The sequence below is a fragment of the Carlito syrichta genome, unplaced genomic scaffold (assembly GCF_000164805.1).
Source record: "Carlito syrichta isolate Samal-C Ts95f unplaced genomic scaffold, Tarsius_syrichta-2.0.1 Scaffold302026, whole genome shotgun sequence".
NCBI lineage: Eukaryota > Metazoa > Chordata > Mammalia > Primates > Tarsiidae > Carlito > Carlito syrichta.
The window spans coordinates 59,058-72,889 of record NW_007246122.1 but is presented as its reverse complement, the minus strand read 5'-3'; the positions used below and the strand labels follow the sequence as shown (position 1 = coordinate 72,889).

Sequence of the window (13,832 nt, the reverse complement as noted above, 5' to 3'; positions counted from 1 at the left end):
CCAATTTTCAAATGCTTTTGGTTAATCACAAAATTAAATATAAAAAGGGCAATGAAAATGAACATCTGAAATATTATTGAAGACCATAAAGTAAGATCTAAAAAGTATGTGTAAAAGTATCAATAGATAAAAACTTCAGTTCTCCCAGAATTATCATATAAGTGTCATGCAATTTCATTTAGAGTCCATCAGGTTTTTTTTATATATGGAAAAAAGATCTTAAAGTTTGTAAGAAAAAGAAATGCCTGAGAATCGCCTTTAAATGAAAAATGAAGACCAGTGAAGGGAAATTTAAGTTATAAGTTACCATAAGATAATAGAGAACCACTGAAATTAAATCAATATGGAATTGGTACAATGTGAGATAAAATAATTAGTAGGCTAGAGTAGGGAGTCTTGAAATAGAGTCCAGTATGTATAAGAATTTAATATAGGATAAAAGTGTTGATTCAAGTCACTGGGGAGAAATTAGATTAGTTAATAAGTGGTGCTGACATAACAAGCCATTCATCATGGTAAAAACAAAATTGGACTTGAATCTTAAACCATATACAAAAGATGAATTCCAGGTAGATTAAAGATGTGAATGCAAACAATAAAATAATTTTTAAATTTTTAAAGAAAATTCAGGAGACTCTGTATACTACCTAGAGATAACAGAGTTGTTCTTAAATAGGACCAGAGATCCAGAAACTACAAAAGAATAGTTAGGCATATTGACTATCAAAATTAAAAACTTTTTTTTTATTAGAAAAGATAACATCTGCAGAGTCAACAGTAATGTTGCCAAATAATATTTTTATACATTTATAATTTTTCAACTTTGAAAATATTCACTTCTCAAGTTGCAAAAATTTTTACTCAAATAACATTTCAAAAGGGAGAGATGTAAATGTAAATGATGAAAAGAATACTATTTGAAGAATATACAATAAGCCTTGAACAAATGAAAAGACATAGTACTCTCTTGGCTCAAGAATCTCAATACTCAATATTCAAACAAGTTTAATTCTTTCAAAATTAATTTTAAAAACTCCATGCAATTCTAATTCAAACAGAATTTTAAGAAATTTAAGTAAAATTAAATATTTGAATAAATTAGATAAGAGTTTATATAGAGAAGGACATTTCTGAAAATAGTGTTTTAAAATATATATAAAAAAGAGCAGTGGTCCTCAAATATTTGGAAAAGTATTTATAATGCATATGATGAGAACATTTTAATATCTATAACATATAAAAGCTATTTAAAATAGAATGAAAAACACTAACAACCCAGTAGAAAAAGGAACCAGTGGGATGAGGAGACAGTTCACAAAGAGAAAACATAAATGGTCAGAAAGCATGTGAAAAGCTGCTCAAATTTACTAGTGGGAGGGGAAATGCCAATGAAGTGAGAGCCAAATGTCACTTACACCCATCACATTCTGTGTTTTGTAAGTGTGGAGGAGGACACGCAGTTAGAAAGGTCTTGTGTAGGAAGTAGATTTGAGCTAGGCTGGTTTTAAAGGGAGAGAAAACGCTGATCAAGGGGAAGGTCTCAAATATTTTCTGTTGAAAATAATTGTGTTGGGGGACAGAAATCTGACGGCAGAGGCTCTGACAGAAAGGCTGTAATCCTGAACAGAAACAGGAATTTGAGAAGAGGAGGTTAGATACTGTGTGATGATGGATGGGTCATCACTTTAGATTTCCACCATAGTTGCTTCGTACAACTTCACTCTTTTCTGGGGACCAAGATTCCCTAAACAATTGCATAGGAGAGGAAGCAGTATGGTTTAATTTAGTGCTTAAAAAAATGGCCCCTGGAACAGAACTACTACACACACAGTAAGTTCCCTACATACAAATGAGTTCCATTCTGAGAGCATGTTCATAGGTCCAATTTATTAGTAAGTCCAACAAAGTTGGCCTAGGTACCCAACTAACACAATTAGCTATATAGTAGTGTACTGTAATAGGTTTACAATACTTTTCACATAAATAATACATAAAAAACAAAAACAAAAGCATTTTGAAACTTACTGCACAATACCTCACATTCATGTGACAATGGATGCCAGACATGTGAACTAACTTATGTGATTGGACATGCAAACACACATTTGCATCTTTGAAAGTTCACAACTTGAAGGTTCATATGTAGAGGACTTACTTTATATAATTTTTTTTCAATGTTTTGCCGGAGTAGATTACATATAGCATAAAATTTACCTTCTTAACTGTTTAAGTATGCCGCTCAGTGGCATTAAATACATTCATAATATTGTGCTACTCTTACCACCATTTGTTTCCAGAACTCTTTTCACCCTGTAAAAGTAAAACTCTATATTCATTAAATAATAACTCCCCATTCTTCCTGTCCCCAAATAGGGTGTTCTATAAAAGAAATAGTAAAAAGAAAAAAGTGATTTCCAAATGTAATCTTTTAGAGTTGAATTCCAAAAGGAAACACCAGAACTACTTTTCTCCACGTTAACTGTAGTCTCTCAGGAAAGAAGTAAGTAATCACTGAAAATTTTGAGCAAAGAAAGATTGTGAAGAAAATACTACTTAAAGAAAGTTAATGTGGCAACACTGTATTAGAAAGTCTAGCCTCGTAAGAGGCAAGTGTCCCAGGGGTCATCTGGGCCATGACTATGCTAATCCTCACAGGAAGTAATCAGTGTCTGAAGAGATTCACTGACTGTGGGGGTGAAAATGAGGCAGAGAGAAGGCTTCATGTGAGAGGCAGACATGAGAGATGCCCAAGTATAGTCGTGCCTTATATGAATTGTTTTACAGTTTGCAAGGTACTTTCACTTATAAAACAACTTTGTGACTCAGGACGCTGCAGTTGTGCCAGAGACTGGGGACTTGTCTGGATGACATGTTCATGAAAGGGCCAAGATGGACTATGTCTTCTCATTCCAAATGATGAAGAGGTAGAGGACATGGACATTACTTTAGATTTCTACTACAACTACCTGACTTCTTACAACTTCACTCCTTTCTGGGGACAAAGATTCCCATCCGTTGCATAGAAGAGGAAGCAGATACTGGAGAATGTGGTTTGGTTTAGTGGTTAAGAAAATAGACCCTGGAGCAAGACTACCTGGGTGAAAGCTCCTGGTTCTGTTATATGCTTGCCGAGTGACCTTGAACAAATTACTTAACTTCTCTATTTTCAGTTTGCTAATCTATAAAATGGGAGTGATGGCTATAGTATCTACTTAGGGTTGTAGTGAAAGTTAAATGAATACTTAAAATGGTGTCTGGTCCCTAGAAACATCACATAATTTCATAGGAATAATTTTACTATAGATAATCAAAATAGTTGTCTATTCTGCATTTTTTAATGAATTCATACACAGAATGGAGCAGAAATAGAGACACTGGCTCTTAGATTCTGGTCTTAACTTCATTCTATCACACTCCTATTTGAGAGTTCTAAGAAGAAAATTTTGATATTTGAGCTTTTATTCTCATATTTCAAATTCAGTCCACAAAAATTCTACTGTTTAATCCCCACTTGGGCTTTAAGGTAAATTTTTTTTTTTTTAATCTCAAATTATTTAGCAACTGAGTGATCAGTTGCTTAAGCGGATTGTAATTTGCAAGCAATATTATATCTGTTCTTATTCTTTGTGTCATTCTTATTGATCTGTGGTATACAAACTCAACAGAAAAGGGGAAACCTGGATAGATGAATAACTAGGGCTTTTGGAATGAACTTAGTGTGTTTCATTTGTGTTTTCTGGTATCTCAACTAGAAATAAAGGCAGCAAGTGTAATTTCTTATTTTCATTGGCAACTTTAAAGATTGTGTTCTCTCTTGCTCCTCAACTAGTGACAAGGGCACATCAATACATAGGAGAGAGATGATTTAGGAATTTAATAAGCAGGGAAATGGGGCAGGATAAAGAGAGAAAAAGAATAAGCTATCATAGAAGCACTGTGCAGAAGGCAATGGCCATGGTATGTAGGGATAAGAGTTGTCTGATGGGAGGATGAGGACAGAGAGCAGGTGGGCTGAATTCTCACATTTTATCTGTAAATTGAGCTCTGTGGGATTTTACCTGGAAAAGAAAATAGAAAACACACCAACCATTTTTATGTTTACTTGTACAGTAGCTTTGTTCCCATAGTTGTGAACTTGCACCCCCTCCATTTTTTTTGAATGGGGGGTGGTCTCTTGGCCTACTGCAGCCTCCATCTTCCGGGATCAGACAGTTCTTTCACTTCAGTCTCCCAAATAACTGTGGCTACAGGCGTGTGTTGCTACAGGCGTGTGTCGCCACATCCAGCTAATTTTTTAAGTTTTTGGTAGAGATGAGGTCTCACTATGTTGCCTCAGTTGATCTTGAACTTCTGGGCTCAGGCTGTCCTCCTGCCTCAGCCTCCCTAAGTGCTGTGATTACAGGCATGAGCCACCATTTTTAAATTTAGAAGATATATTATGGCCAGGTCATTAAAAAAAATCAGTAAAAAATAGAAGTGAAATCACATATGTTGAGATAGAAAGATAAGTATATCTCAAATGTTAAGTTCAATAACTGTCGAAGTCATCAGCTGAAAAATTCTAAGTGATTAATTTGTTAATATATTCATAGATCATCTTAATTTATTGCTTGGAATTTGTCATGTGATGAATGGATTCTTTGGTTTTTTAATTTCACAGAAAAGGTACATATTTGTAATAATTATTACTTGTTAGAAAGTTCGATTTGTTTTATTGATAAGAATGGGTTTTAAACCTGAAAGTTACATTATGGATTGCTATGAAAATTTAGTAATAAGTAGTGTCCTTAAATTGTAAGGGGTATTAATTGGTTTGGAGGCTCTCCCATTCCCCATTCCTGGCAAACACTTCCTCCGCCAACCTCCTCACACCCAAGTATCAGCTTAAATGTCACATCCCTGACTTGCCAATTTAAATGCTATCTCTCCCCTCGCCTTTATTCTCTGCTCTTCTTCATAGTTCTTGACAACTTGTAGTAGTTGTATATATGTGCATGTGTGTGTTTTAAGTATTTACTTTCCTTATCACATGGCAGACTTCATAGAGACAGAATTTATATGCCTTTAATCTACCATTATGGAAAGGCACAGATTAGGCTGCCAATACATATATAGAGATTGATTAAACATGTTTTCTCTGGATCATTAACATTTTGTACAAAGTTAGATGTTATTTTGTAAAGAAAATAAGAAGAGATATATTATTTTATATACAATTTAGACAAAAATATTCCTGATTTTAGGATGAGCTTTACATAAAAAAAATCTGTCCTATCTTCCTTGACAGCTTTTGGTTTAATTTCATTCAAAATTGGAGGGAATTGATACCTATAGATATGTGGTGTTGTATTATGTGCTTGCCTTTTATTTTCAATGGTAATTAAGGCAGGCTTATCATATTTTCCATTTATTTCCTAACATTTGTTTATACGGCTCTGATGATTTTTTTTTAAAGGATCAGTCTGCTTTTTTTCTGTCTTTGCTGGCTCTTTTGACTCTGAGCCATAGGTGATGTCAGTGTAAAGTCCAGCACACCTTGTGCTGAAAGCTTTTCCTACTGGGTTTGGAAGTAATACTTGACACCAATGAGATGCTGCTCTGTCCAGATGCAGTTATGAGGAACTGGTTTTGGTGCTATTGTTTTTGCTTAACAGTTCCAATATTATTTCCCTGTGTGAGCTTCTGATAGTCCTGTTAAAATTCTTTAGAAAACTAGGAGTTTGATCCTGTATACCTATTCAGTATTTTTTTTTAAGTTAATACATATCAGGACCACTAGATGTGCTATTCATAATATAAATAATATCATACATGTAGAGTAACTTCATTCGTTTTCAAAATAATTGATATAGGTAGAAGAAGTAACATTTTGTCTTAAAATCTTTGCAAAGTCACTCCACACACATCTCTCCCTTTCTCAAAGAATCTTAAAAACAGAAAGGGGTCAGGGGCAGTGGCTCATGCCTATAATCCCAGCACTTTGGGAGGGCAAGGCAAGAGGATTGCCTGAAGCCACGGGTTCGAGACCAGCCTGGGCAACTTGGTGAAACCTCATTTTTACAACAAATCAAAAAATTTGCTGGGTGTGGTGGTGCGTGCCTGTAGTTCCAGCTATTTGGAAGGTGGAGGGGGAAGGATCACCTGATCCCAGCAGGTCGGCTACAGTGGTCTTGAGTGTTCCACTGCACTCCAGTCTGGGTGACAGAGTGAGACTCCAACTCAAAAAAAAAAAAAAAAAAGACAAAACAAACAAACAAAAAACCCAGAAATTATAGACTTTGTTCCATAGTTGGGTTACCAGTTACAGTCAAGGAAAGGCATTGCCTGGATCTCACAGGAGGTAGGAGGTCTCACGAGGAGAGAGACACTCAGGTGTGTGAATTGCAGGTTGAAAATAGAATGGAATGCTGAGGGTGTCTCTGTAGTTAGTGAGTAAACCAGTCAGAAGGTGAGAGGCATGACCTTCTTCAGTTATTTGGTTATCTTCTTGGTTGATTTTCGTGTATACCTTACAGAAAGAGCGAGGTAAGATACAGTTGAGTGTCAGTGTCTGCTTCATGTATTTTTTATGTCATGCATGTATTTTGCTTTGTAGCTAATTAATGGGATAATTTCTTGTGTTTTCCTTAGGCATCTTGAATCAGATCACTCAAAGTACTGAAGGTTAGCATAAGATAAATTTCACAACACATTGCTTATTGTTACATTCAATATAAGTATATTAGTGACGGATTGATTGTTTGTTGGAAATGTACAGATGGTCACTGACTTACAGTGGTTCTACTGACAATTTTTTGACTTTACAATGTTTCAAAAACCATACGCATTCAGTAAAAACTACTTTGAGTACCCCTACAACCATTCTGTTTTTCACTTTCAATATAGCACTTAATAAGTCACATGAGGCATTCAACAATTATAAAATAGGCTTTGTGTTAGATGACTTTGCCTAGTTTTAGGCTAAGGTAAGTGTTCTGAACACATTTAAGATAGGCCAGGCTAAGATCAGATGTTAGGTAGGTCCCACATATTCAATGCATACTACATTTTCAACCTATGGTGTGTTTTATCGAGATGCAACCCCATTGCATGTTAAGGAGCATCTGTACATTTAATTGGAAGAGAAAAGGTTTAATAACAAAAAAGAATTTGTCATTTTCCTTTCCACTGACTCCACTCCAAATTACATCCATTTCCACATTGCCTCTGTTCCTAGTGTCATTGAGCTTGGAACTCCAGGGGTTACAAAAATAGTACGATGAGCTCTCTTCGCACAAAGCTCATACAGCCTATTTTTGCCTTTGAAGCGAATCTGGCTGAGTCAGAGGTGCCATCCCAATGGAAGGCAATTGAAGAATTAACCACCTTTGTTAAGTGAATACCTGTTAGGCACTAAAAACCTGGGAGGGAGACACAGCCCGTGATTAAAATAAAGTAGAAGGCACCATAGCAGAAGGGTAGAGGGGGAACAAAGGAATTGGGATTGGGTTGTATGTTGAGGAGAGGGCCAGACAGGAAAAACCTTTGCTTTGGTGTTGGCCACTGTATAAAGTTGTGAAGGAAGTAGAAATTTATTGCGTTTGTGATTTTGTTTCTGAATTCAAGACATAAAATACTCTTAAACATCAGAGTTTTTCTGTCTTAAAGAAGCCTTGCCAATTATGTAGAATAAATTTATAAGGCATTTATAGTATTAGAAAGTTGTTATTGGCTGGGCGCGGTGGCTCAAGCCTATTATCCCAGCACTTTGGGAGGATGAGGTAAGTGGATTGCCTGAGCCTGTGGGTTCCAGAACAGCCTGGGCAACTTGGCAAGACCTCATCTCTACAATAAATCAAACAATTAGGCAGGCGTGGTAGCGCGTGCCTTTAGTTCTAGCTACTTGGAAGGTTGAGGAGCAAGGCGTACTTAAGCCCAGCTGGTCCACGCTGGGTTGGCTGTGAGCGTGCCACTGCACTCCACCCTGGGCGACGGAGTGAGACTCCAACTAAAAAAAAAAAAAGTTGTTATTATCAAATAGATCCACAAGAGAAAATGTTTTCTGTAAACCATTTTGTAAGATTTCCCAAGTGCTGTATTCCGATCAGTATGTCCTTGAAGGAGATCATCACCCTATACGCGCTCAATTAATATAGATACTGAGCCATTCCCAAATTACTTTTTTAATGAAGTTGTCTTCAGGGCAGAGCCTTAGATATATGAATAAAGGCACATTATGAGAATGTTGTAAGAAAACAAAATATTATAAGAATGATAATATTGGAAAAATATTATAAGAGGACAAAATAGATTACTTTGGCTTGTGAAGTCTGTGCTTTCTTTTGTGGCTATAGGAAATCAAAGGGGTGTAAGATGTGAGTAGCTAGGGTTTTTTTGTTTGTTTTTGGTAGAGAACTTCTGTTTATATTCCAAGCCAAACAGTTATCATAAAATGCATTCTCTATACATGGAGGAGAATATAGTTCTACAAACTAAATTCTTAATTCTTTTTTGGTTTCTCTAAGATTGCTTTAAAAAGGGAAAAGTAATTTAGAGTGAATTTTGAGATGGTTTTCCTGCTGAATAAATTGTGGCATTAAAGCAGAGAAATTTAAAGAAAAATAACATTAAATAGACCTAAGACATTTCAGAAAATATAATTTCCAAAGCTAAATATTTGAACAAATGAAATATGGTAAATGATGTAAAGAACCATGGTACAAACCATGCCCTTTATTTGGAATAATTCCCTTAGGAAAATTCTTATTCACGTTCTGGGGCCTAGGGTCCATTTTCTAAATGTGGTAGACCTTAAGATATTTGTGATTTCCATTTCGAATTGATCATAGATTATAGGAATACAGACATGGAAAATGGCATTTAAAAATCTTGGTATTTTAGTTCTTCATTCTCATTAATAGGATTTTGAGTTCATGCCTAATTGCATCTGTGATCAATGTTCAAGTCTAGCTTTTTTTTTCTTTCTTTCTTTTTTTAACCTTTATGTCTAGTTAAAGCTTTTTAGAGGGGGGTTGATAGATACCAGGAATTTAAACTTTGTGACCATTTATTTTAATGTAGTTTTTATCTGATCTATTTAAAAGTCAGATGTGTTGCTTTTAAGCTAAAAGATGCATATGCTGTTTAATTTATCCCATCTTTTCTTTTATGACAGATTAAATACAAAGAAAAATTTGACAATGAAACGAAGGATAAGAAACACCAATACAATCCACTTGAAAGTGCTTCTTTTAGGCAAAATCAGTTTGCCTCTATGCTGGCAAGTAATGTAAGTTGTAATTCATAGAAAATTATTTTCAATATCTTTTGACTCTTGTTTTTTAGAATTGACTTTGTTGTAATTACTGATATTTAATCAAGAGCACTTAGTTTCCAAGTAATTTGTAGTCGAACTGAAGCATATTTTTCTGAAGCTTTTCTGAGAAAAATATACTATTGTAATTTATTTTTAATGGTTACTGATTACTAATTAGTTAATAAGAAGGAATAGTATTGCAAATGAAATTATTATTTCTAATCAAGAGTAAAAGTAGATCATAGAGTTTTGCAGAAAAGAGTTTTGTATTACCACAAATTAGTGATTAGGACAATAGTTACCTCATGTAATTATCTCCTGAAATTGAGTTTATTGTAAAGTATTACCTGATACATAGTAGTTTATCATATAAAGAAATGTTCAGAAATTGTACTTTTAATGGCTTACAGTTTCTTTCTTATCTCTTATGTACATGCTATGAAATACGTCTTCGTAAGATCTGTTTTTATTTCATATTTTTAAAAATAATCAAGGTTCATTTGGTGAGAAATGATGTTTTAAATTCTTATTGGAATTAGGCAGAGTATAAATGCAGAAGCATCAGAAAAATTGATTACTTTATATTGTTGAAAATTTATCCTTTACAAGTATAAAATTATCCTTTACAAATATAAAAGTTAAATGTCCAATTTTTGCTTTGGTAGACCATTTAAACCCTTCAACTCCCATCACCTCCTTGGGACTTAGTTTATCTTGCTTTCATTAGTGTTTAAAATATATTATTATTTGTAATGCTTAAAAGATGTTCCAGCAATTGAAATGGGTATTTCTGTCTTTTAGAACCACTGAAAGCCGGGCTCGGTGGCTCAGCCTGTAATCCCGTGCCTTTGGGAGGCTGAGGTGAGTGGATTGCCTGAGCCCGCAGGTTCGAGACCCGCCTGGGCAGCGAGACCTCATCTCTACAATAAATCAAAAAATCAGCTGGGCATGGTAGCGCATGCCTGTAATTCCGGCTACTCGGAAGGCTGAGGCGGAAGGATCGCTGGAGCCCAGCAGGCGAGGCTGCGGTGGCTGGGAGCGGCCACTGCACTCCAGTCTGGGCAACAGAGTGAGACTCCAACTCAAAAAAAAAAGAAAAAAAAAAGAACCACTGAGAATATCAGAATGATTTTTTTCTTATTTGATTATTTATTTGCATGTACAAAGGAAACATGAAATATACACAAAGGAACCTAGAACATAGTGCTGAAAACTCAAGGTTTGGAATCAAATTGCCTGGATTTAAATCCTTTTCCATCCCTTGTTATTATGCTTTCATCTTTTGATGCCTCAGTGTCCTCATCTGTACAATGGGCATACTTAAACTATCTACCTACTGGGATTGTTTTGGAGATCATTTACTTAATACATATAAAGAAAAGTGTCTGGCACCTAGTGCTAGATATGTTTGCTATTACTAATATCTTATTATTACTAGCTTTATATCCAAAGCAGTTGGAAAAAGAAAAAAGATCTCTGTGGTCACAGGATGAAAAATACCCAAAGCCTAAAATCACCAAAAGCCTACCACCAGCATGATTGAAATACTATAGTAATTTCGATAAAGGAGCTGTTTTTCTTATTTCTTGAAAGCAGAGCTTCTGTGCGTATGTTAACACCACCTTTTCTGGATGTGTAAACAACAACAGGAATTATCAAAATGTTTTCAAGTTCCTAGAGAAATAAAGTCCTCTTTTTTTTAAAAACTCATTCCGTAGTAAATCAGCACCATCTAGTGGCTACTTGTAAATCATCTGTCCATTTACTACCAAACTACTGCTTCAAAAGGGATATTAAAAAGAATAATGGCAATACTGCAAAAGCATAATATTTTCTTCTCCTAGATGGTATTTTGTTCCATGTTATTTTCGTAGGTGAAGTACAAGAAAGACATTCAAAGTATGCATGATCCGGTTTCAGATCTCCCAAATGTGTGGTTTTTAGACCATGCTTTGAAAGTCAGCAAACTGCTCAGTGGAGTAAGTGGGTCGTCTAATGGTAGATGTAGTTTGGCTCCAGGAAGCCGACATGCCTGAGGTGTCCGTGTGCTCACCTGCTTCCGTAGATGTGCTTGTGCGTCACTCTTTCCCCCGCAACGAACTCCTTGGAAAGTAGTAATCTGCTTGCACAAACCCCACCAAGGCAGTCGCTTTACAGAGGGTGTCCTTGCTGGCTCTTTAGCACCTCTTGGATGCAACTACACTTTCACGTGTCGGCAGGTATTCTCTCTGCTCTTTCCGTTTCTTCATCTGTATTGGATTAAAGCCACTGGAAGATCAGGTTCTAAAGTTAGGGATCTTTTATTTTGTGCAAGCTAGACCAGAGTACCTTGTACTTAGTGTGCCTTCGGTAGCGTAAAAAATTGTCTGAGTCTAAATTTTATTTTCTTTGGAAATATATCCAAAAAAGAATTTAGGTTGCATTGACACTATGCTTTTAGTCTTGTGACGGTTTCCATATTTCTCTCAAGGTAACCAGGAGGGAAGGGTGAATTCTTCTTTATGTCCTGATGAAAACGTTTGTTCACCGCCTAAGCGGTCAGTCCCCAAGAATTCACTCTCCTGGATGCTATTTCCACCCTTTATGCATCTAGGCCCTGACTTCACTGGCTTTCATGACTGATAACGCTGGGTCATGTGTGGCCTCATTTTGCCTGTCTCAGGTTGACTTAGGGTGATGATAAACCCTCCTTTGACCTCAAATTATTTCTGTGTCTACTTTAAAAGTCACTCCCTCATTCACTGCCTCAAGCATATTCTAAGTTATTGAATATCTGCTTTGGGTTAGGCACAGATCAGATGAAGAAATATGTATTAGACAAAGCAGGAGAAAAAGTAAAAGAGAGTTATCTTCAGGAGATGTACCCACAGTCATGGGCTTGAAGAAATCTGTAGTTAAAATGCAGTTCTCAAACAGTTGAAGAATGAGATGCAGCTTCAGGTCACCTTTAGAAATATTTATGCTTGGTTTTGATGTATTGAAACTTACATTTTATATTTTGTAAGCCTTCTTTCTTGAACATCATCACCACTGTCATCCTTTCTGAATGGCATTATACACGTGAACAAGTCATACCCACAGAGATTCGTATGTCTTTACATTAAAAAAAAAAACCCCCCAAAATGGAATCAGGTCCTTGGATGAAAAGTAGTATGTCATTCTTTCCAGGCTGTTGAGCAAGGAACAGAGATTAGAGGAATAATTGACAGGACCAGAATTTGTACTCAGTCCTAGGACCCTTAAATCATATTGTCCTGCATTTCAGTGTTCATTCCTGCACCTCCTTATACATTCCTCTGTTCTTTAATTCTTTTTGTTTCTGTTTTTTTTTCCCTCCATGACTTACAGACAGGCTTCTAAAATTAAAACATTTCTATTCCCGGAACCCTCTGCCTTCTTTGCATTGAGATTTTGCCATCCAGCTTTGATCATGGCAGTAGCAATTGCCCTTGACCTTTTCCTATCCTTACTTAGGTTAAATATCCTGGAGATATGGGGATTCATATGTAAACAAGCCAATAAAAATATCATGGTGGTAATTTAAACATTTGGTAGCTGGAAGCAGATATGCCACTCATAGGCAGTATTCCTCTTCAAGAACATTGACCTTTATTTTGTAATAACCGTGAAGAAAAAAACACAGTCTAATATAATTTTTTTCTATCATCTCTTCAACAGGCAAAAAGCAGCAAAGTCATATGTTACATTTCTATATCATTCACAAAGTTTAAATCTTCATTCAGATGGTGCTTTTGCCTAGATTACAGATTTCTTTTTCCCCATAGAAAAATTGCAATTGAAAGATAACTTCATGGGAGAGAAAGTTTAAGACTTAAAACATGCATTTCTCTCAAGTACCTGCTTATTAAAGTTGTACAATAAAACACTGACTCAACTTTATTGTACCTTAGAATAGTCTACTTTCAAATTTTAACATAAAGGAAGTGGAATTTTGTTGACTTATAAAGACAACTTGATTTTATTAATTTATTGAATAAGAGATTGTTCAATAAGCAGACAGAAATTCTGCCAAAATCTCTGCTATGAATGGCTGTTTTCTTTTAAAGACCCTAGATGTCTTTTATCAGAATTATTTTTTACAAGTAGTATATAGAGTGATATGGGTACCTTAATTAATATGTACAGCTGCACTAATTAAAGTTTTGAGGAAATATTTTCCCTTGAAAAATGGAGCTCCTACAATTTCTTTTATAACTTTATATACATTAAAGATATATGGTGTGTCACTCTGCATAACTCCCACTAGGAGGCAACAGAGACTACTATATAGCAAAAACGAGCATTGGAGGTTTCTTTTGCAGATCTCAGTTCAAACAAGTTTTCCTCGTTATTTTTTGTTTATTTTTATTTTTATTTTATTTTTTATTTTTATTTTATTTTTTTGAGTTGGAGTCTCACTCTGTCGCCCAGACTGGAGTGCAGTGGCCACTCCTGGCCACCGCAGCGTCGACCTGCTAGGCTCTGGCGATCCTTCCGCCTCAGCCTTCCGAGTAGCCGGAATTACAGGCGCGCCCGG

General features: G+C 35.7%; 1 protein-coding gene across 1 annotated transcript in view; it reads left to right on the top strand.

Moving 5' to 3' along the window:
• Window positions 1–13,832, top strand: part of NEBL (nebulette) — a gene marked incomplete at its 3' end in the record, with an annotated part of 81,407 nt that overhangs the window by 27,590 nt on the left and 39,985 nt on the right. Inside the window, exons 7-8 of the mRNA XM_008055913.2 lie at window positions 9,155–9,268; window positions 11,170–11,274. Of these exons, the coding sequence (XP_008054104.1) occupies window positions 9,155–9,268; window positions 11,170–11,274 (219 nt within the window). The remainder of the gene's footprint in view (window positions 1–9,154; window positions 9,269–11,169; window positions 11,275–13,832) is intronic.